At 39.7% G+C, this 24,149-nt stretch overlaps 1 protein-coding gene across 2 annotated transcripts; it reads left to right on the top strand.

The window, feature by feature from the left end:
* The first annotated feature begins 25 nt into the window (after positions 1-25).
* Positions 26-23,685, top strand: LOC137406372 (uncharacterized). Of its 2 annotated transcripts, none has more exons than XM_068092943.1 (4): positions 26-128; positions 1,086-1,207; positions 21,736-21,897; positions 23,121-23,685. In XM_068092943.1, exons 2-4 carry the CDS (start codon positions 1,099-1,101, stop codon positions 23,183-23,185), a joined length of 336 nt encoding a protein of 111 aa, XP_067949044.1. In that variant the 5' UTR covers positions 26-128; positions 1,086-1,098; the 3' UTR covers positions 23,186-23,685. The 2 variants fall into 2 exon arrangements, with proteins under 2 accessions (XP_067949044.1, XP_067949043.1); XM_068092942.1 differs by lacking the exon at positions 26-128 and adding an exon at positions 284-392.
* Positions 23,686-24,149: the final 464 nt, after the last annotated feature.

Raw genomic sequence — 24,149 nt, 5'->3', positions numbered from 1 at the left:
AAAAATGACCCAGATTTCGGTCTAAACACATTATTTGCCGATTTGCTCACAGCGTAAGAAAAGAATATTTTTCTATTTCTACTCTCCGTTACACATTAATTATTCCTAACTTATCAAGTAAAAAAGCGGTAAGGTACTGAATTATTAATTACTGGACTAAAAATTGCTAAAAGTAATAAGCTACCATAAACCGCATTTCATGCCACCGATTGACACAATGATGGTGTGTGGCAACCAGACGGATTATTTACGCTGTAGAGGCGTCTACTGTATACGTGTATACCACGGACCTTTACACATCATCTTCACCTTTTCTTGATTAGCAGAGCTGTTCAGGCAGAGCATAGCTAGTCAATCATGAGGTTTTTCACAGCAATTGTCTCTCTTGCTTGGTAAGCGCTCAGTTAAGGACTAGACCTCGCTAAATATGTATTGCCTTAAATGCTGATATTTGATATAGATTTAATTGGCTTAACGAACATACATGTACGCATATATATGGTATCCAGTTTTTATAAGGTTCAGAAAACTCACTAGAATATCGAACAGTTACTAGAATATCATTCTATATCAGACAGTTATGTGAGGCCAAGGTTGTCGACTCATTAGTTTTACGGAAGCCAATGTGAGATAAGTAAAGTACATGTATAGTGGTATGAATTTGTGGAGTTATCAGCCCATGTTTTATGGCGGTACAAAGATACTTGTTGCCAGAATGCCAGTAAGCTTGACTCAAAAATGTACAATTTATGTGTAAACTGTTTACGTGACAAACACTCTTACTCATGCATGCTATGTGGCACTTTTCTATGCAGCTATGTCACTTGTGTTCTTCTCGGCAGCCATTTCATGTGAGGTCATCTTGGCAGCTACATCCATTTAGGGTCATGTTGGTAGCTATGTCCCTTGTGGGCATTTTAGCTGCTCTGTCACCCGAGGTTTTTTTTCGCAAATATGTCATCTGAGGTCTTCTTGTTACCTGTGTAACTTGGGGTCATCTAATGCTGCAAGTCTTGCTTTATGAAAGTAACCGTACCGTTTGCATAAAGGGAAATCAGAATGCTAATATTTTCATTTAAATTTAGCATTACCGCTTCGATGACTGCCATGGATGAGACTAGATCATTTGATTTCATTGACACCAATATGGATGGCTGGGTATCAAAGGCTGAATTAGGAGACCTCTTTGTAACCTTTGATGACAATGGTATGGGCCTATATCAACTCATATGATTATTAACTCATAAAATCATAGATCTATTGTATGAAGCAGAGGAGTTTTATAGCCTTGTCTTAAATCAATTAAAACTATCACTTCATGATCAATTCATCGTTTTTTTGACGTCATCAAGTCGTTTGCGCATGTGTACGTTCACGAAAAAGCCGCCATTTTTGTAGAAAACGATCGTTTTTCTTTGATTTATTTGTACTTTTAATTGTTGTTTTAATACTATAATAAAAAGTTGCAAACAAAATCATCGTTTTCAAATTATCATTGCAAAAGATTCGTGTTTCTAACGAAAAAATGGTCTATAAAGATGGCCGACAACGATAAAATGACATCACAAAAAAACGAAGGATACTGTGCATTCATATATGAAATGGCATCTTTATTCTTCAGGCATCATCTAGCTGCATTTAACCCTTTCACTGTCAAAAAACCTGCCCTCAGGCTATCAAAAATATTTATCAAAAAGAACAATTTTAATGGCTCATCCTCTTTTGCCACTGAAGCACTGTAGACGCGCAAGACTGAGCTTAAAAGCAGGTTCAGCTGTTTGGCGAAACAGTATATTTTATACTATTTAGCTTTTACTACTTGCTGTTATCTTTGAAATTTGCGTTTATAGCTTATAAACTCGGTCAAACGTGAAAAATAGTACTATTTTCTCACAACTGTCATAATAAAGTTAATAGCCTTAAAGCAATTAATCATAAACACTTAGCATAGTCAAGAGAGGGCGAGATCGCAGGAGTTATGAATCATTGATGTTATTGTGGAGCTCAAGTGGGAGAATTTCTTGAATACTACACATAACAACCTCTAAGATAAAAACAATCACAAGTTATCGAAAAATACCGATACTTTCTAATAAATTTACAAAAAAGGGTTGTGTAAGCTTATCTTAAAGTCGCAAACTAGACACAATCACTGGTGACCAGACCTTAAAAAAATGAAAAACTACCCTGTTATATTAGACTTTAGGCTAAAACCTTACAAAATTTCATATTTCTTCACACTATCACAAGTAAGGAAATTTGAACCAAGTGATTTTGCTATGGTTCAACTCCTTCTTTACGAAATACCGTAAAACCTTTAACAGTCTAACTAAACGCCACCTCTATTTGAGCGCCACCTCCAATTGACCACCACCCTGAAAGAAGAGTTGAAAAATAGACCGCCACTCTCCAATTTAACGTCACCTCCATTTGACTGCCACTTTGATATTATTTGATCTTTAGAAGCTCATAATATCAACCCATCAGTAGAAAAGTGTCCACAAATCGTACTAATAATAATGAATCATTAATAACAATTAATTCTCTCGTTGTCCAACTCCAAAGCTTTTTGTTTTTTCATCGTTAAAACCTCGAGCGCAACACCCCACAATAATCAATAGGTCTTAGGCTGATGGTAGCTCTCCGTCTAACATGGTCTTTCTACTTAGAAGTAGCCTACATATATAAGAAACGGTTTTAATTTATGATAGTAGATGAACTTTGAAAGCAATGCCATAGAAATAATTACTGTCTCAAGCTAATAGTGGCTCCTTGACTAACACGGTCATGATACATCGAAGTAACGATATAAAAAGTATAAAACATGGTTTAAATTTACGATGGTATATGGAACTTTAAAAATAATGCCATAGAAATAACTACTAACTGTCTTAGGCTAACAGTACATCTAGCTTATTGTTTGATGCAATCCTAATACTTCGAGGAACATGCATATAAACAACGGTTCGCAAGTTTTGGACCAAAGACTACGTTAATTGTGAGCAAAACTTTAATGATAAATGCAGCGCGTGAAAGTTTTGCTTTGCCACAACATTTTTTGGACGCTAATATGGACTAGTTCAGCAGTGCAGAAGAAGAGTTGAGGCCAGAAAATATTGTGGAAGATATTGAAACACTAGATGAAGTTCATTCCATCGAAAACAACAATCAGAATGCAGCGATCCAAGCAAACGATGGAAATATTTTTTGTTTTAAAAATGTGAATTTTTGTTTCTGCATTTCATATAAGTATGGTTCGTTTATGCCACTTCTTTATAAATATACATTTGTATCATTTAATAGACTAGAAATTCCACTGTCATACAGCCCACGACCAAAGTGATATTGGAAAAAAGAAAGGGTACTTATGGTTGAGAAATGCAATATTAGCAGTCAAACGGCACTGCAGTGCAATAGGATAACTGCAATGATAGCTGTAATATACTGGATGTGGGTGTTATTATATACAAAAAACAGCAATAATAAAAGGAAAAGATTATATGTTTATATCTCTCCCCCTGCAATAGGAGAAATGCAATATTGGCCAATATTAGAAGTAAAATGCACTGATATTATTAGAATAACCAATATTATTAATTTAGTAATAATATAAAACCAATTCACAATTCTGTTTACATTTCAAAACGTCATAGCTAACAATATCAAGTAGAGGTGGAACGAGACAGGGTTTTTAAGCTCGAGACGAGACTCGAGACACTGTCTGGTAAAAATTCGAGACTCGAGACATGAGACAGTAAAATAATGAGCATTTGGTGATGATTTCACTACACAAGTACTATAGCTACTTGGTAGATATAAAATTAATAAAACTCTTTTTAAATTGAATTTTCACCTGGTGTAAACGATTTAAATACAACATTTTAATAGTGATATGCATGTAGTTTTTGTAAACGAAAGTGACACAAACAGCTCTAAAATACCGAAGTTATATATTCTAAGAATTTTGAGCTTGATTGATCATAATTATTATAAACATATTGCTTTGTACATGTATATTTTTACCATCTATTGAATAGTTCTTACTTTTTAATGTAATGTGTAATGAAACCGATAGCCGTCACTCTACAAAGAAATACCGCAACTAAAAGAACACACGATAACACTTTCATTCTTATCGTTTCATTAAAGTTTTTTTTGTGTATTAGCTGTAGTATGTGAATTATATTTAAATTGTACTCATGAAATTATATTAATTACTGTATACATGCACATGTATATTCTTACATTGAGCTAACAAAACGTCATTGTTAACCGAGCACGGACTATGGTCGACACGGCCTTTCATTCGTTTCTCCGTGTCCGGGCAAGTTTTACCCGCGATTGGTAGTATATACGTAAAAGAGGCCCGAATTTTATGAAGGGCAGTTGGTGTTTAGACACGATACGATAAAATACATACATTTTACCCGCAAAAGTCTTATTTATTAAATTGGATTATCCGAAGAGTAATTAGATACGACCGGTATCTGTTTTAACGACACAGAACCGAACTAAAAAATAACAGGGCCGTTGTCCGGACTACATGATTAGACTCAGTGGCCAACATAATCAGTAGCAACAGGTAGTAACGGACCGGGTATAACTTTAAAGGCAGTTGCCCGCAATCCATTACAATATATGGAGTTGTTGCTACCGCAAAAAGCCATGTTTTAACAACCGTGCGCAGGCGCTTTAGTTCTACTTCCTGTCTCGAGTTTGGCAATACAGTAGTTAAGTCGAGACGAGACCGATACGAGACGAGACAGGTCGATACTCGAGACGTCTCGTGTCTCGTTCCACCTCTAATATCAAGAAGTAATATTTACCCTACAGGATGAATTCATTCGCGGAGTTATATTTCGCGAAAGTTGTCTTTTCAAGCATATTCGCGGATGAATTTATTCGCGGCCGAAAACTGCCACTCTCTAGGAAAAGTTAACTCTATTGCGGCTAATAATAGATATTCCTACGCATGCGCACACTGCGTGTTCCGGTTTATATTTAGCTTACAACTTCTAGGCGATCATGCTATTCTACGGTAAACAATTTTTGCTGCTTCCAGAGGTTTTCACGAATATTTATCGCTTTGGAGGCCTTTGATAAGCCAACAACTTGTGGTAAGTAATGGGTTTTTTTACATGTACTAAATTAGTTGAATTTTACTTTGGCTCTTCGGTAAAACGCAATACTAATTTTTTCCATCCATAATGCTTCATTATTTGTTTTAGTGTGAGAGAGATTTTTCATCATACACCGAAGAACAATGATTGCAAGGGTGGTAGATGTCATTCTTAGAAGATCACCAATCATTCAGGGAGGTCTGGAAATTGAGGTTGAAGTGACCGCAGCTACTTACGAGAAGAATATATCTTTTTTTTTTAAGGAACAAAAACGCCTTTACTAGCACAAATCTTTGGCCAACCGGCAGAACTTTGCAATAGTAAGCCACGAGGAGAGTTCTGATGATAACTTCCTTACCAGCCATGTAGTAGCGAGAGAATCTGTTATAACTTGGATCAGATTGCTTGGATTAAGTGAGACTCTTTATTAAACGTATTAGGCCATATTGCCTACATAAACACGACTGACGTAAAAGCGGCCCTAATGCCGTAAACAGGAAGCACGTGAAAAGGTCAAGGGCCAATGAGCATTAGCATGTGAGTATATAACAGATTCTCCCTTTACAAAGAGCACTCAGTAACTAAGCTGCGACTAGTAGTATGAGTAAAACAGCAACTGACTACGACCAGTAGTCTGAGTAAAACAGTAACTAACTACGACTAGTAGTATGAGTATTACGTTAAGCGAAACATGCTAAATGTATTTACAAGTCCAAACGCTTTGGAGCGCTACGTACCCTCTTAGAGCGCCTAGGTCCTGGCGATATGGTGACAGGTGTATAAGGATGTGGATTACTTACAGTTTCAGGACACGTAGTGCTAGGCTGAGGCTCCACATGCAAGGGCAACCCTTCCACCTGAGGAGAGCGGACTGGCTGTGGAGCTGCATTAGATTGTCTAGAAGGAGCAACATATGGTAAATGGCCTGAATGAGGTGGTACTCTGACATCGGAGTCAATATCAAAATGGACTGGTGAATCAATATCAGTGCCTACCGTGCCACTCTTGAGTTGGTCGATATGGCGTTTCCACCTTCTACCATCTACCTCAACATAATAACAGAGCGGACCGATTTGGTCAACAATAACACCCTTCTTCCATTTCACTGCTCCTAAGTAACACCTCACCCACACTGAAGAGCCTATGCCAAACCCACGCACGACTCTACCTGGACAAGGGCCCTGGCGCTGCTTCGACAAAACCTCAGGTTTTACACAATCAAGCCTAGATCTCAATGGGCGTCCAAGCATTAGCTGTGCTGGACTCTCTCCTGTAATCGAGTAGGAGGCATTACGGTAAGCCAATAACAACCTGTCCAAGTTGCATTGTACACCTCCGCTATCAGCGCTAGACGCTTTAAGGGCCCCCTTCACAGTTTGCACAAACCGTTCAGCCAGACCATTGGTAGACGGGTGGTATGGGGCACCACGCTTGTGCTTGATGCCTAAATGAGCCATGAATGCCTGAAATTCTACACTAGTAAATTGAGGACCATTATTGCTGACAAGTTCCGCAGGCACCCCCCACCTGGCAAACAGCGATCTGAGCATATCAATTGTGTTTTCTGTTGTCATGGATTTAGTAACTACCACCTCCGGCCACTTCGAAAACGAATCCACCACAACAAACAGCATGCAACCCCCAATAGGACCAGCATAATCAACATGAACGCGCTGATAGGGGCGAGAAGTGGGCAACCAGGAGTGGGATGTGGTTGCACTGGGATCATTGCTCATTTCCATGCAGGATTCACAACTCTTGGAGACATTTTCAATGTCCTTATCCAGACCAGGCCACCACATGAAGGATCTGGCCACTGACTTCATTTTTGAAGTACCTAGATGCCCCTCATGAAGTTCCTGCAGCAACTTACCTCTAAGACCCTGTGGTACCACCACTCGAGTACCCCACATGACCACTCCACACATCACAGACAGTTCGTCCCTGCGAGCAAAGTACGATGACAGATCAGCATCTGCTGGGCATAGTTTCTGGGGCCAGCCACTCTGCACCAGTCCAAGCACTTTACCAAGCAAAACATCTCTATTGGTAGCCCTAGCCACTTGCAAAGACGTAACCGGAAGACCAAGGTCAGATACCTTGAAAATAAACGCCTGTGACTCTCCCTCAAAACTTTCACCAACCGTTGGACCAGGATAGCGGGAGAGGAAATCAGCTTTGTTTTCAACACCGCGGTGCCACTCGTAATCATAATTGTAAGCAGAGAGCTTTAGGGCCCATCGCTGTATGCGCTCAGCTGTCATAACCGGCAGGCCCTGTTTTGGAGCAAATATCCTGCTCAAAGCCTGATTGTCAGTTACCAGAGTAAATTTACAACCGTAAAGATAGTGCCTCAACTTGTCTATCCCAAAAATGATGGCAAGACCCTCACGCTCTATCTGAGGATACAGAACTTCAGCCGAAGTCAACTTCCGCGACGCAAACAGAACTGGACGATCTTCCCCATCAACAGTGTGCGAGAGTACAGCTGCAACCCCAACTCTAGATGCGTCGCAGGTTAACTTCACTGGCAAGTTTGGGTCATAGTGAACCAATAGCTTGCTTTCTTTCAACAGGCATTTTGATGCCTCAAAAGCATCATTTTCCTCCTTGGACCAATGAAATTTTGTGCTAGCCCTAAGCAGTGCATTTAAAGGTGCCACAGTACCCGCGAGGTCTGGGAGATAACGGCGATAAAAGTTTAGAAGCCCTAGGTAAGATCTCACCTTAGCTTTGTCAGTAGGAGCTTCAGTGTTCAATATGGTGTCCAGCTTGGACGGGATTGGCCTTGTACCCTCAGCATTAATGCAGTGACCCAAGTAATTCACTTACGACTTTAGGAAAGAACATTTAGACTTCTTGAGTTTTAGACCATACTCTGCTATACGCTGGAACACGAGCTCCAACCTCTGATTATGCTCTTCAATAGTACGCCCAGCCACAAGTATGTCATCGTAGTATATATGAATACCTTGTATACTGTACTGGTACATCCAGAAAACCATATAGTAATAGATCAACTGGTCCTCTCATAAAGTGTGCTACCTCTTTTATTATTAAGAGAACCGTGCTGTAAGAAAGCAGTATTGAATTGTTATACAAACGGAAACAAACTTTTTACATTATGGATTGCAGCAAATAAATGAATTATGGTTTTACTTTATGACTCAAGTTAAAAGTTCACAAATTAAAACATTAATCTTACTTACAAAAAATTACTGGTCTTTTGGAGTGTTTACACAAAACAAGTGCCCACTGACACAGTTGGAATAAAGAGGTTCTAAAATAAAAGTATTAAAAGTAATGAAAGTTGAGCTAACATTTCACAGCAATCTTATCAGAATTGTATACAAAGAGCAATTACACAGTATACTAAAGCATTTATCAAGAAAAAGACAAATTACTGATAGAATTTGACATTATTTCAGTACTTACAGCTTTTGATGCTACATAATTGTATATGATTCTTTGCAATCCAAGTTAAGATAGGTATTAGAAAAATGGCTGACTTATTGGTTCAGTTACAGCTGAAAAACTGAGGAAGAAACAAACAACCACTTGGCATAATAAAAACTGGCTGTTTGTGGTCACACAAAAAATGCATTAGTAGCGATGACACATATATGATACACACTACGCTACCTACGTGTATACTAACTATGTTTTCTTATGTTTGGCCAACTCAAACTGTACCCATTAATTACTTCCAATACATCGGAGGGGTAGGGGTTGGTCAAACACGGGTTAACATATATTGTATAATGAGATAAAATGGTTGAAGACTAAATGTACTTGGTGCTACACAATACTAGTACTTGATTAATTGTACTATCTAAGAGATGCCTCAGCGATATACAAGCTCGATTTACGTTGTAACAAAATAGTTCGCCTACAAATGGTTTTGTAGATAGAGTGTTAGATATAATGCATATATATGTCAGAGAAAGGGTGTATGCTGAGTGATAGAAGTGAGTATGTGAAGACTAAATGTAAGTAGCTGATGGCTATATATGATAGTGATGAGATATAATAAGATGTATATATGTCACTTACTGTTCCTCAACTGGAACAACCAAAGCCAGCCTATGCACACTTCTTGTGATAACTACCGACGCACCACCTGTATATGTTTTCATAGACTTACCTGTACTATAACTGCGGTACCGAAGGTCTGCACGGCGTACTAGCCCCTTTTTGTCAGGGTATGTTTTGATTACTTCTGCAAGATGATATTGGGATCGCAAGGCATTTGAGTCGCTCACTAATACAATATCCCCTACCTGTAGGTTCCTTTGGTTTTTCAGCCACTTGGTATGAACTGCCATTGTTGGTGCAAGAAGTTGTAGCCAGTGCTTCCAGAATCTATCACTTACCTGTTCTACTAGATCTGCTCTCATAGAACTGGAGTCTGCCAGTTGAGTGGCATGACCCAGACTGTTTGAAAAACATCTTCCGAGTAGAAGACTGTTGGGTGTGAGCATGTTTATTTCTCCATCATCTGATGGGATTCGACCAAGAGGTCTCTCGTTCATCACGTTCGCCGCTTCTGTGCAGACTGTCAGAAACTCTGCGGCTGAAAGTCTCTGACCGCTCATACAAAAGCGGAGGCACTTTTTGATTGATTTGATTAGCGCTTCTGCGCCACCTTGATACCAAGGAGCATCAGCGGGTCCAAAGATCCACTCCATGCCACTATCGGTGCCAGCCTTGTACAGAGCATCTCTGTCAATGTTACGCCAAATAGACTTGAGTTCTTTGTCTGCATGTGTCAACTGTGACCCAGGGTCTGAATACAACACTTTAGGCCATCCTCTGATGTTGGTGAAACGTCGCAGGGCCATAAGGAATGAGCTGGTATCATATGAAAACACAGGTTCGATATGTACCGCCCTTGAGTAAAGATCCATGAAGATCACACCCCATGCTTTGCCAGTAGATCGCTTTTGAACCTCTCCTCTGATGGGGAAAGGTCCAAACAAATCTAGAACTGTGTTGGTGAATGGGGCTGATTGCTGCAACTTGCCCAGTGGAAGACATCCCATCTGTTGGCTGAGCAGTTTGGGTTCCCGGATGCGACACATCCTGCAACTGTTCTTTACCCACTTGGCCAAGCTGGTTCCTTGTGGTACCCAGTAGTCATGACGAAACCGTGCAAGCGTTGCATCTCGGCCCCTGTGTCCTCCTTGTCTATGAGACTCTTCCATCAAAAGCCTGGATAGTGGGTGCATACTAGGCAGTAGTCTTTGAGGAGGGTCTGTTGGTGTGTGTTTCAGAGGATTACTCTCCACCATTCTTTCACCTATCACCCATATCCCTTCACTGTCCTTAGTCGGTTTGAGCCGGGCATACCTACCACGTTTTGATTTAGTAAGTTCATCTGTCATAGTTAGTTGCACATCTTTTATGAGTAGCTTTTTGCTTTGCTCGATGTGTCTTGGGGTGATGTTACTGGTTCTTCCTGCCTTGAATGATTTGGCTTCAGCCATGGCGACTAGGCGTGCAACTGTCCATATCAGTTTCTTAGCTGACCCGAAGCGTCCATAATTCAGGTCTAATGTTGGTGCTTTTGTTGCCCTCGAGTGGTGGGTTGAGACAGACTTTTCACCAGGCAGTGGCCCTTTTTGACCAACGTCAGCTACGGTTTTCGTGGGCCACTCGCCCTCCGCTAGATAGAGAAATGAAGGACCTCTCCACCACTCCGTCTTGGGGCCGATCTCACAAGGTTTGCAACCACGCGAGACCCAGTCTGCTGTATTGCTGTTACCATCTACCCACTTCCACTCATCGCTGTTGGTGCCAGCTTGTACTTCACCCACTCGGACACCCTCATAAAGCTTGAATCGAGTGGAAGTCTTTGCCAGCATACACAGCACAGTCTCTGAATCTGTGAGATGGACAACTTTATCAAAGTTGTACCTCATCTCTTTCAGAATTGTTTCACGACCTCTCTTGGCGAGGACTGCACCATTCAACTCAAGTTGAGGCGTTGATAGTTTCTTGAGTGGAGCGATTCGAGACTTTGCCAAGATCAGGCGACAGAAGTAGCTGTTGTCCTCCAACTTCCAGCGGACATAGGCTGCAAAGCCATATGCTTTATCGCTAGCATCACAAAGGATGATCAGAGTAGGTTTTCCCTTTGCTTTAAGAGGCATGAGACACCTGTCATATTTCATTTGTTCCAGGTCTCCCATCTGAAGCAGGAACTCGACCCACTTTTGTTTCATGCGAGGAGGTAGGGGGTCATCCCATCCCAATCCCAAATCCCAGGTTTCCCTGAGATAGATTTTACCAACTATGATGAATGGGGATAAGATCCCGAGTGGGTCATAGAGCCTCATAATTTGGCACAAAACAATGCGCTTGGTCAGCGGAGGCTCCAGTGTTACTGGGATATCTTTAGGTCGGATATCTGGTCCAGAGTGTTTACCTCTTCTCTTGGTTGAGAAATTGAGGCGGGGTGTGAACCGAATCTCATCTTGAGACTGGCTCCATTCTACACCTAAGACGTGAGTTGTCTCCATATTTTCTCCATTTCCCTTGAAAACCCAACCTTTGATGTTAAATCCTCCTTCCTTTAGCACTTGGGTAGCATCATCTGCGAGTGATTTAGCTTCTGCCTCACTGTCTACTGACTCAACAATATCATCCACATACATGGATTGTTGAAACAGTTGATTGACTCGAGGGTATTTGTCTTTCATAAGTTCCCCTGTTTTAAGAATAGCCTCCGCACTTATGGCAGGGGCCGGTCGATCCCCCATGTTGACCCTTGTGATGACATATATCTCTGGGTCCCTGTTGGCATCCATATCTCGCCACAAAAACCTGTGGCAGTGCTGTTCTTCTTTAGTGATTTTGATTGAGTTGAACATCTTTCTAACATCACCAATCATAACAGCGGGCTTCTCTCGCCAGCGTAGTAAGATGCCCATGAGATTTGTCAGATAACAATCTGGACCTTTCGCCAGTGCATCATTCAAGGACTGACCCTGGAATTTCTGGCTGCTGTTAAAGACGATTCTCACTGGTGTGGATAAAGATTTCTGATTCTCAACTGCAAGGTGGCTGATGTAGAATTTTGGTCCAGCCCACTTCTCTATCTCATCCGCTGTAAGCTTACGTGCCACATCTCTGCATATCATATCTTCAATCTGTTCTTGATACACTTTGACCCATTGTTCCCCCCTTTTACGTAGGTTTTGTTCCGTGCTTCTCATTGTGGCAAAGACAGCATTGTAGTTGTCCGGGAGTGTGCTCGGTTCTTTGATCCAAGGGTATGCCGTTACCCACACTTTCTGTTGACTGTCATAGGACAGATTGTTTCGTATCAGTTCCAGCTCTTGCTGTTCCTGAAAAGAAAAGTCATGGCCCCTGATGGGGCATTTACCACATTTACATCCACCACAACGGGGGTGCACCTCTGTGGCCATTTCCTCAGCCTCGATGAACATTTCAACCTTTTTTATGTCAGCTTTTGTCAGAAATGAGTCAACAGATGATTTTTCATCTTCTTCTGTGCAAGAAGACCCTATCAGATTACTCATTACACCTTGCTTGAGGGACGGATGACTACCTTGAAGGCACCTTCCAAAGGCTCCACTCATAAGACTTAAGTGGGTTCCTGCAGTGTCTATTTCCACTTTGGGATGAAATCCATAGTAGTCGTTGCCCAAAAGGATATCTACCCGACACCTTTGCCGCACCAAGTCAGACAAGTCATTCCTATGTGGAAAGAGTGTCTTGAGGACATCAATGTCGAGACCCGGTACTTCTGTGGTGATCTCCTCCATTCCATATGCGATAACCGGTACTACTTTACCAGTGGTGGTCACTAATCTGATTCGGTATACATTAGCCCGTTGTTCTGATGTGGTATTGCCGACCCGAGTAATTCGGAGTAGGGTGGTTCCCATCTTTTTCCCATTGAGCTTTCTCACTGAACTGGTGGCGACGTATGTAGCATTGGAACCCCCATCAGAGAACACTACAGCCTTGTGTGTAGATCCTGCAACAGGAACAAGTTGAATCGGGAACACTGAGTCTGTCATGTCCCGCTTTGCATGGTTCGTTGTTTTGTCATCTTGGGTTTGAGGGGCTTGGTGATCAGAAGATGGTTTGGGGCATTTTGCTCCTTGGCCGTCTCCACCATTGCCTTTGCAAAGTAGAGTGTGGTGGTCCTCTTTGCGGCATATTGAGCACTTGTCAGTACTCTTACAGTTCTCCCTCTTGTGCAATCCAGCACAGCGGAAGCAGGCCTTGTGCTTGATTAACAAGCCTACCCTCTCCTTCCTTCCCATCTTTCTGAATTGACGACACTCCATTGTATTGTGTATGACTTTTGGATTAGTATGTACCAAGCATGATGAAGTTTGTCTGTTTGGTGCATCTGCAGTGGAGGCAGCATGTGTCCTCACTGCTGAAGCTTTCTTGTCTTTCTCTGGATGCTTGGTTGATTTTAAAACATCCTCTGACAATTCTCGTATGCAAAAGTCTCGCTCACTTTCCAAGAATTTCATGAAACTTGTAAAAGGATGTATCTTCTCCTCTGTGGGGAGTGTGGAGTAAACTCTCATCCATTCGCGTCTGATTATCGGTGGCAGCTTCGACCTCAGCACATCAACCTGTGTTGGTGTGACTGCTAGGAGTTGTCGTACCTCACCCAATTGACTGTAACACAGCTCAATTGTGTTGACAAAACTCACAAGACCTTTGTTATCTCCTTCAGTGAGCTGTTTAAGCCTTTCAAGCTCCAGGAACGTACTTTTAACCGCTACACTGGCATCAGAGTAAAGATCTTCCAGGCGCTTCCACATCCTCTCATGTGCATTTGGCTGATTGGCCAAAATCGCTCTGACATGCGATAGAGCTTCTCCTTTAAGACACTGTTTCAGTGCCCAAGCTCGTTCTTCTTCAGAGTCTATTTCATGGTATGCATAAGATAACCACACAGCCCTGAATTCTGCCCACTCTCTTCTGTTTCCCCCGAACGTTGGAAGGGGGGCTTTTTGGAATCGACTATTTTCTCTCCTTGTGGAGGTATTGTTCGACACAATCCCTGTCCCTGTCCTCAAACTACTATCATATGCGGCAGTAATACTGAGATTTAGAGGTCTTACCTGTGACTCACTGTTTAGTGGAGTGCTAGTTAGGTAACGAGAGTTACGATTTGTCAGCCTAAAACTTGAAACATCTTGGGCTTCTGGGATGGTGGCTAATCCACTATTTACTAATGGGCTTGGTGTTCTCGAAGAAAAGACTACCCGATCTGCCTTCATATTTTGTCTTACCTGACTAGTACTCGGTGCACATGCACCTGGTAGCATTTGTGTGTTGCTCAATGATGCTGACACACTTGTGTCAGTCACTGACACACTTGTGTCAGTCATCACGGGCGTACTTAGACTGCTTACCTGAATTGTACTAGGTGCACTTGCACCGATCTGTGTTTGAGTGTCGCTCAATGACGCTGACACACCTGTGTCAGTTACTGACACACTGGTGTCAGCAACTGACACACCTGTGTCAGTTACTGACACACTGGTGTCAGTTGTCAATAGCATACTGTTAGCAGAGGTAACATTGACAGAATCAGAAGGGCTGGTGAGAGTATTTGAGTTGTCTCCACTGAGACCAGAAGTGCTAGGATTGAAGGCAGATGATTGATGGGTTTGAGGGCTGGTAATGATATTCTCTACAAGTTTGTTTACTGCTTTAGTTTGATGCTGATTTGCCTGTGGCGTCACTGCCTGTTTTTGGCTTGCAAGAAGATGAGGCATCTGCTTAGATACTACTACTTTGTGTTCTAAGTTAGTAATGCACTTATCCACACTAGAAAATAAATCACTATTATCTCCGCTTGCATCAGCAGCCTTTAGGCTTCGTACACTATTGCGTAGCTTGTTTAGAAAAATATCCACTTCCCCAAAAACAACAGCTGCCTGTGATTGGCTAGCACTATTACTTGAGATGCCATCTAATTGCCCTAGCATAAAATCATTACTATAAAGCAATGACTCAATCTCTTGCTTCAAGTTGGTCGCCGACTGACATTTGATTGACATCTCATAATCTACTATTAAAGTCACAGTACTGTCATACACTGTCTGGGCACTATGCAAAAATTCAGAAACGGATTTCCCTGCAGTCAGTTTATAGGCAGAAAAATTTCCCTCTACATCATGATTCAGCAATGCATCATAAAGAGTGTTTGCAGATGTTAAATCAGCCATCATCTCGGTCAGACTTTCTAAGAAGCTGTCCAGGACATCAACTGGTTTGTGTCTCTTTATTGCCAAAGCAATCTTGTTTGAAATAGAGTTCACCTGAGTGATGCCGTTGACACGTTGCTCCCTGAGCTTCTGCAACTGTTTCTCCATGATGTGCTAAGTGTGTCGGTCTCCGGTTATGCGGTAGTAATTTTTTCACTGTACTGGTACATCCAGAAAACCATATAGTAATAGATCAACTGGTCCTCTCATAAAGTGTGCTACCTCTTTTATTATTAAGAGAACCGTGCTGTAAGAAAGCAGTATTGAATTGTTATACAAACGGAAACAAACTTTTTACATTATGGATTGCAGCAAATAAATGAATTATGGTTTTACTTTATGACTCAAGTTAAAAGTTCACAAATTAAAACATTAATCTTACTTACAAAAAATTACTGGTCTTTTGGAGTGTTTACACAAAACAAGTGCCCACTGACACAGTTGGAATAAAGAGGTTCTAAAATAAAAGTATTAAAAGTAATGAAAGTTGAGCTAACATTTCACAGCAATCTTATCAGAATTGTATACAAAGAGCAATTACACAGTATACTAAAGCATTTATCAAGAAAAAGACAAATTACTGATAGAATTTGACATTATTTCAGTACTTACAGCTTTTGATGCTACATAATTGTATATGATTCTTTGCAATCCAAGTTAAGATAGGTATTAGAAAAATGGCTGACTTATTGGTTCAGTTACAGCTGAAAAACTGAGGAAGAAACAAACAACCACTTGGCATAATAAAAACTGGCTGTTTGTGGTCACACAAAAAATGCATTAGTAGCGATGACACATATATGATACACACTACGCTACCTACGTGTATACTAACTATGTTTTCTTATGTTTGGCCAACTCAAACTGTACCCATTAATTACTTCCAATACATATACCATTAAGCACACGTTCAACCGCTCGTTGCCACAAGGACGGTGCAGTCTTAATGCCGTATGGTAGTCTCGTATATCGATACAACCCTTTATGAGTAACTAGGGTCAACAGATCTCGAGAACTCTTGTCTATAACCATTTGGTTGTATGCTTGTGTGAAGTCTAGGTTTGAGAAGTATTGGTTACCTGCCAAATCACAAAGTATGTCCTCCATGTTTATTTGAGGTGGTGCTACCTCCTTGAGCAAAGGGTTCACAGTCGATTTGAAATCCCCGCACGGTCTAATTGAACCATCCGGCTTAGGAACAAACAACAGGCTAGTAGCCCAATCACTACTCTCAACTGGTTCTAAAACGCCCTCACTAACCAAACGATCAAGCTCCTTATCTACTGCAGGCTGTAGCGCAATGGGCACTCTATAAGGCTTAGAACGTTTGGGAACGGCACCCTCAACCAACTCAAGAGTAGCCGGCGCACTTTTCAGCACGCCTTGACCCTTAAAGATATCAGAGTACTTCGTAAGAAGTTCGTGCAGGCCACTTACCGGTGAACTTACCAGTTTGATCAATTGCCAGTCAATGGGTAACTCCTTAAGCCAATCCCTTCCCAACAGCGTGAAGCGGGACGCCCTCAGCACATGCAGCCACAGCTGTCTAGCCCGGCCAAAATGCTTGACAGACACCAAGAATTTTCCCTCACTCATCACCATATCTCCAGTGAAACTACAGAATTGCATACCAGATGGAGTAAGCTTAGCATTAGCAAAATGTTTTTGGTACACATCATAAGGGATCAAAGAAACAGTTGCACCAGTGTCAATTTCCATGACAAGATAGACACCGTTCACAGATACAGTAACACAATAAGGATTAGAATTATGAGAATTTCCTGCTCTTAGGGTTTGTGCAAATGAAACATTGTCAAAATCAGAACACATTTGCTCAGCTTCGACATGGTCAGCAGCATGAGCAGCATTAGCTTGAGTTGTATTGGCTTGAGCTCGTTTCCTGGTGCGCATAGGCTTAATATGGCCGAGTCGACCACAGTTGTGGCAAGTAGCATCTCGAAACCTGCATTGGTCAGCTGAATGATTGGATTTTCCACATCTCCAACATTTTGAAGTAAGATACTTAGCTTTGGTTGCTGGTGGTCCCAGGCCAGGGGCTGAATTTTAGGGGACCTGGAACCTCTGAGCAGCTGGACCTTTCCTGCCAGACTGAGTTGTCTTGATTTCTGCCGTAGGGTTGTTGGACTGCTGAGCCATTGCGCTTGACTGGTAGTCATCCATCTGTGAGGCCAAAGTGACTGCCGCATCCCATGTCAAAGTTGGCCCCTCTCTGATTAGGGCTTGACGAATAGCGTCAGACTTCACCCCTGCCACAAGCCTATTTCGCAACTTCTGCTTCAGTTGGTCAGACGGGCCAAAGTTACAGTGCGTTGAGAGCCTCTTCAACGCCAAAACAAACTCCGGGATTGATTCAGTAGCAGACTGTGTGCGAGTGTCGAAAACATAGGCCTCGGCTACCTCGTTTCTACGACCATAATGTCCATCAAGCAAAGTCACACACTGGGCATACGACTGATCATCAAGACGATCAGGTGAACAAAGGTTGATCAGCAGCTGTACCGCCTCACCGCCCAGTACAGCAATCAAAGACGCCTTCTTCTTATCAGCCGCCGTTATATCGTTTATAACCATCCAAGAGGTAAGCCTCGTTTTATAGGTAGACCAGTCCTCAATATCGGGTTTAAATTCTTGCAAATTTCCAACAGGCATCGCTGTAGTAGTTACAGAGTCCGATAAACACAACCTCGTCGCCAATCTGTTATAACTTGGATCAGATTGCTTGGATTAAGTGAGACTCTTTATTAAACGTATTAGGCCATATTGGCTACATAAACACGACTGACGTAAAAGCGGCCCTAATGCCGTAAACAGGAAGCACGTGAAAAGGTCAAGGACCAATGAGCATTAGCATGTGAGTATATAACAGAATCTCCTTCAACACCTACCCAAGACGGTGACAGCGACAAAGCTGCTATTGCCAAAATAACTAGTCAGAAAGCATCATTACACGCTAGTATTCACATATCAAGAGTACCAGTTTAATTTTATTGCTAGACAACCGCCATATGGACTAAACTGTTTATATTTATTCCATTCATCGTTTGTAAAATTTTATTTGTATTTGAAACATTTTATTTGTACACTCAAGTTTGTAATAAATTATAATACATCTATACATGAAATAAAATATATAATTTAATCATGTTTGCTACAGCGATATCAAGGAGTTGTTGTCGATGAAGGGGGTCTAGGTTGACTGGTTGCCTCTCTGCCAATATTCCTGCCTTGATGAATATTATTACTACTTGTCTCTAGTTTTCGTAGTCAACCTGCAGTAAACGCAAAAAATAAAAAATATTAACGAGTGTTGAGGAAGTACGAAAACAATAGCTGAAGTATTTGATGAAAGCGATCAGTTTTTAAACAAGAATTAACTAATGCAGTTGATTATGGAAAAACGTATCTGCACTGCAAATCATATACATACCATAATGTCCAGATCAGAATCATGATCGTCCTTGACTTCGGTATTAGAGATTGATGGAGTTGATTCTAATGTAAAAAGACTAGGAGAGCTTTTTGCTATGCTGAAGCCATGCCGAATAACTTGTAAAAACTTTGAATAATTTTGTATAAAGTTTGACGCAATGGCAATAAAGCTCGAAGCCTGGCGATGATTTTAATGAAGTTTTGGAACTCGGCTACGTTTAGTACTTCTGCCTCGCGGCTATTTTCGCAATGACGCCATTCTGCATATCTTGTGACAACCTCGAATAATTTTGTAAATCAATGTGATGCATTGCCAATGGTGTTAGCTCAAAGCTCAGACAATGATTTTAAAAATGTTTTGGAACTCAATTACGTTTAGTATTTACATTAAAAACTAGGCTAGCGACTAGTTTTCAGTTTGATGCAGTAGTTATTCTTTCTTGTGATTAAAAATGGAACTAATTATTCACTGAATTTAATAATTCGCGGGATTGACTGTTCGCAAAATCGCGAATTTTTATAACCAACGAATATTTTCATCCTGTAGGGTATATAGATTTGAAAAAAATCTATTTACAAAAGTGTTTGGTCATGACAAACAGCAATAGTGAAAGGAAAAGATTATATGTTTATATCTCTCCCCCTGCAATAGGAGAAATGCAATATTAGAAGTAAAATGCACTGATATTATTAGAATAACCAATATTATTAATATAGTAATACAGTAATAATAGAAAACCAATGAACAATTTTGTTTACATTTACAAACGTCATAGCTAACAATATCAAGAAGTATCAAGAAGAATATTCAAACTTACTGTATAATTAAATATCGTAATCTCATAAAAATCGTCATAAAAATATCATCGTCATTTCCTTTACATCCACTGCGTGGGACATCAGTTAGAATACCAAAGTACTCAAATGTGTCTGAAATGTCAGTTAATTTAAAATCGGCAAAAATGAAACGATTTCAGTACTCCTACGTTAATCACCAAAACCTTCGGCAATTCGACAATGTTATAGACTGGTGAAAAGTGCACGTTATATTTTCATGAAATAGGCACGACTTAATCATTCTATTCTTTGTCGCTCGGCGTTTCAATTTCCGGTCTTAACTTTTATAAAAGTGAGGCTTAACAAGTTTTAATAACGATTTTCGTCCAAATAAATCTGTCTATTTGTGTATAATCCGATCAAATGGGTAAGTTTTAAGATAACGACGGTTTACAAAGACTTGGTAACATATTTAAATAGGTTTGTATGTGTTTTGTATCGTAATTATACTTTAATGACTCTACAAAACGATGGTTAAATTTGTTGATGAAATTTTGATACAAGGGTTCGTCTCATTGTTGATGAATAATTTTGGGGAGTTGTGTGCACATGTGTATTTATCATAAATCGCCCAACCATTCGCTTCACTCTGTTTGGTCGTGGGATTATTGTTTTATACCTTATAAATATGCAGATTTATAACATGCTATTTAATAGCATTTTTCGGCTGTCTTAACACGACTCACAACAGATCGATGCTCATAACTCCTATTCTATTACATCTAAAAAACTAGTTTTCGCTGAAAACTGCAGCAAAAATATTAGTGAATGTAAGAGCTTTTATGCAATAATTTAAAATATAGATATGAAATGAAAATATGTCTTCAAATTTAGAATGAAATAAAAATTGAAAATGCCAACAAATTGTGAAGGAGGTTTCAGGCTATAATATCATCACAGGTCAATTGCAAGCAATAGATATCAACTGGTACAGATATTTTTCGGTTTTTGATGCACATTTATTTCAAGATGTTTGACAAGTTATAGGTAAATTAGCACATTAAGTGCATTCAAAATGTTTGATGTGGGTCCACCAGAAAAAGAGGGCAAAATATATGCGGCATTCGCTTCGCTCGTAGTAGGGCTAAATTTACCTTCCGAAAATTCTGACAAGCCATTTGAAAAATAGACCACCAGCCTCTATTGGAATGTTGCCTCCAATTGGCCGCCACCATTATTATAGAGGTGAGATTGAAAAATAGAACACCATGGCGTTCAATTAGAGGTTTTGTGGTAATAAGTTTATAATATAAGTTTACAGCCGTATTCAATGTTTTTTGTGATATAAATTAGAAGTGACTTGTTTTAACAGCTTGAATTTGTTTATCAACTTTTAATTATTACACCCATTGGGTGATGCGGGCTAGCTAAACTCATACCTTGTGTACATTGATATACTATCAATGCTGAGATACTTGTAATAATGCATGTAATAATTAAAAGTTGTTTATCAACTTTTAATTATTACATGCATTGGGTGATGCAAGCTAGCTAAACTCATAGCCTGTGTACAATAATATACTATTAATGCTGAGCTGTTATCTCAGGCTATTAAAAGTGTGGAGTATAAGGAAAACTTTAGTTGTTAATTTCTGATTTTCAAAGTATTCATTTATCTACTCAAAAAGTTCAAAGATATTTGACTGATTATATGTTATAGTTTGTTATAGACACAAAAGACAACTTAAATTGATTTGATTATATTTATCATTAAAGTCATAAAGTCATAAGTCGACAGGTAATTGACTTATACAGTGATAAGTTGAGAAATATTTCGGATTTTTGTTTGGCACAATTTGAAAACTATTTCTGTTTGAAATGAGGTTATTGCCAACAAAATGTTAAAACTTTAACAACATTGAGCCTATAAAGAAAAGAGCCATTGTATTTTCTATTATGGCTAAATCAAAGACAAGGTCATTTTCAATTTTACCACTAGGCATGTTAGCCTGTTAGTATTCCCATTTCCCCAATTGTATAACATAAAGAAAATGTATCACAATAGTTGAGAAATTGTTTTATGTATGTGTTCACCTTTAAAAATACCACCTCTCTTGCAGGTGATGGCAAGGTAAACACAGTCGAGTTCATCAACCGCTTCACCATGATAGGAATGAGTGCTGAGGACTCTCTTTATGTATTTTATATCATAGACTATAATTCAGATCTCTTGCTCGACGCAACTGAAGTCAGCAACTTCTTCGAAAACATGGATGCCAATGGTAGCCTAAGTGTTTAACACTTTTAGCACCACTATTCATTACCTTTTTGTACAGGTAGTCCTCATTCAACAACGGTGCAGAAACCCACCGATAAACAAAATCGTCATTAAATAAATATCAAGTTTGTAAAAACCCTTTTTGTCACCATTTTTCCGTTAATTGCATCTTGTACAGGTAGTTCTCATTTAACGGTGGTGATTCATTGCAGAAACCCAAAACCGTCCTTAAATAAACAAAATCCTCCTTAAATATCAACATTATAAAAATCTAGGTTAGGCTATTTTGTCATTGTTTGGCAATATGGTATCACTTACTATTTTATTTTTTATACATTAAAGTTTTATTTACAGTTTTGGCAGCTTATTAAAATGGTACTCAATATTTTGTTAATAAATTTCAAGATTTCTAAAACTTACGCAAGACTAGAATAACAGAAGTGAATACGCCTAGCCACTTCGTCATCATTTGGCAATATGTATGATAGTGTACTATGATATGTACAGTATTTTTCACTTTCTATTATTTATTTTTTTATAGTTAGAAATAACAATTCTACTTCATGCATTTAGTGTTTATTGAATGATTAAAGTATGAATTTTTTGGGTCAATCATTTAAGGTTTTGGAAATTTACCGGAAGGTCAGGCTAAATTTTTAAGACTGAACAGCCCACCTGCATGCTGGTAAATACTGATAGCACCAGCTGCGTTTACAGTTACCTTAGCCACTCTAATATACATATGAGACAGTATACAGTTACGCTGCCCCCGCCTCTTCACAGTTACAAGGGTTTCCCTTTAAAGTATATTAGAGTTTTAAGTGGTAAAGTCCGAAATTGCTTCAAATTATCATTTAAACAAGGAAACTGTTAAACGATGACCCCCTGTACGTAATTTTTTAGTTTTCAGCTCACAAACTGACTGTTCTAAAAAAGCCATCAGTCTGTTTTACTCAGCGTCTGAGAACTGTCGTTACTAAAAAGCTATTACACATGAGATTACGTTCCCAGGGTTTACAACACAAAGTCTCTTGAATGCTCTTTTGTACAAAGCATGCATGATCACTCAACCAAGTTTGTAAAAAACATTTCAAGATAATGTGGAGTGTTACAATTGGTTATCAGCTAATGACTAGTTAACTGAGTTTTATAGGCTGTATTGCATGAGATGTTTTGTTAGCTCTATGAGTGGAAACTATACCAAGAAGTGTGTTCAATTTTTTTCAGGAGATGAGCATTTGAGCCGCGGTGATTACGTGTATCATATGCACATCTTTCTCTCACGTTGGTAAATAGCTGGTGCAGCAAAGGATAGGCTGGATGAGTTGTTTAATAATGCTAATGTGGAAAAAGATGGCAACTTGGCTGCTACGGAGTTCTGGTCTCTCCTTACTGCAGCTGACACTGATAGCATCTTCTTGCAAATATGTTTAGCCTGTGAAGGGTTGAACCTGTCAACCTTCCAGACAGTTTTAGTAAATACTAGCCTGTCTTGACAAACTGTTGTTTTTGCGGAGTTGTACCCTCGTCGAGCGAGCAAGCAACACATGTTGTGTTGCTTGCCCGCTCGATGGGAGAACAACTCCGCAAAATCAACACTTTGTCAAGACAGGGTAAGTAAATACACGTAGTAATAAATCAACAAAGTGTTGCTGGTCTTATAAGACTTAGAGCAATTTGTTTGTCATGACCTATTGACCTATTTGATGCTTCATTTGCCTATTCTATGTATGTATAAATTTTTATTGGCATTGGTAATCATAAAAAGTCATGTTTTTCCTTACATGACGTAATAAAAAAAATTGAAAAACAAAAATCATGAATTCTTGAGTGAGTTGAACAGACGTGTTTTGAAAGTTGGTAACCTAATATTACTGCGGAGGAGTCAGGATAGTGAATTGTAGGATGTAGTCACAGAATGTTTATAAGCTGAAACATGATGGTAAATGTAGTATGTTGGTTTCACCGAATAGAAAACAATGTTGGTCATGTGTGGAAGGATAACTATAACTACTCTGGACATAGTTTCGCAGTATTATGAAACCTGTAACAAGTCTGAAACTGTATTTTTATCAGTATGACATGGTTATATCCCTTTGAAATCAGCTTCCATCTGTAAAAGTGGTCGCTCAATTTTCATTACAAATTAGTTTTTGTGTGTTTCTTGCATATCCCTCGCTTGCTCATAAAAATATTCAAAGCGCAACGCTATTAGATAGTTACTAAAACACAAATTGAATTAGAAGTCAATGCCGC

Source organism: Watersipora subatra, chromosome 10, assembly GCF_963576615.1.
Source record: "Watersipora subatra chromosome 10, tzWatSuba1.1, whole genome shotgun sequence".
Taxonomy (NCBI): Eukaryota; Metazoa; Bryozoa; class Gymnolaemata; order Cheilostomatida; family Watersiporidae; genus Watersipora; species Watersipora subatra.
This window is presented reverse-complemented; position numbering and strand designations above follow the sequence as displayed.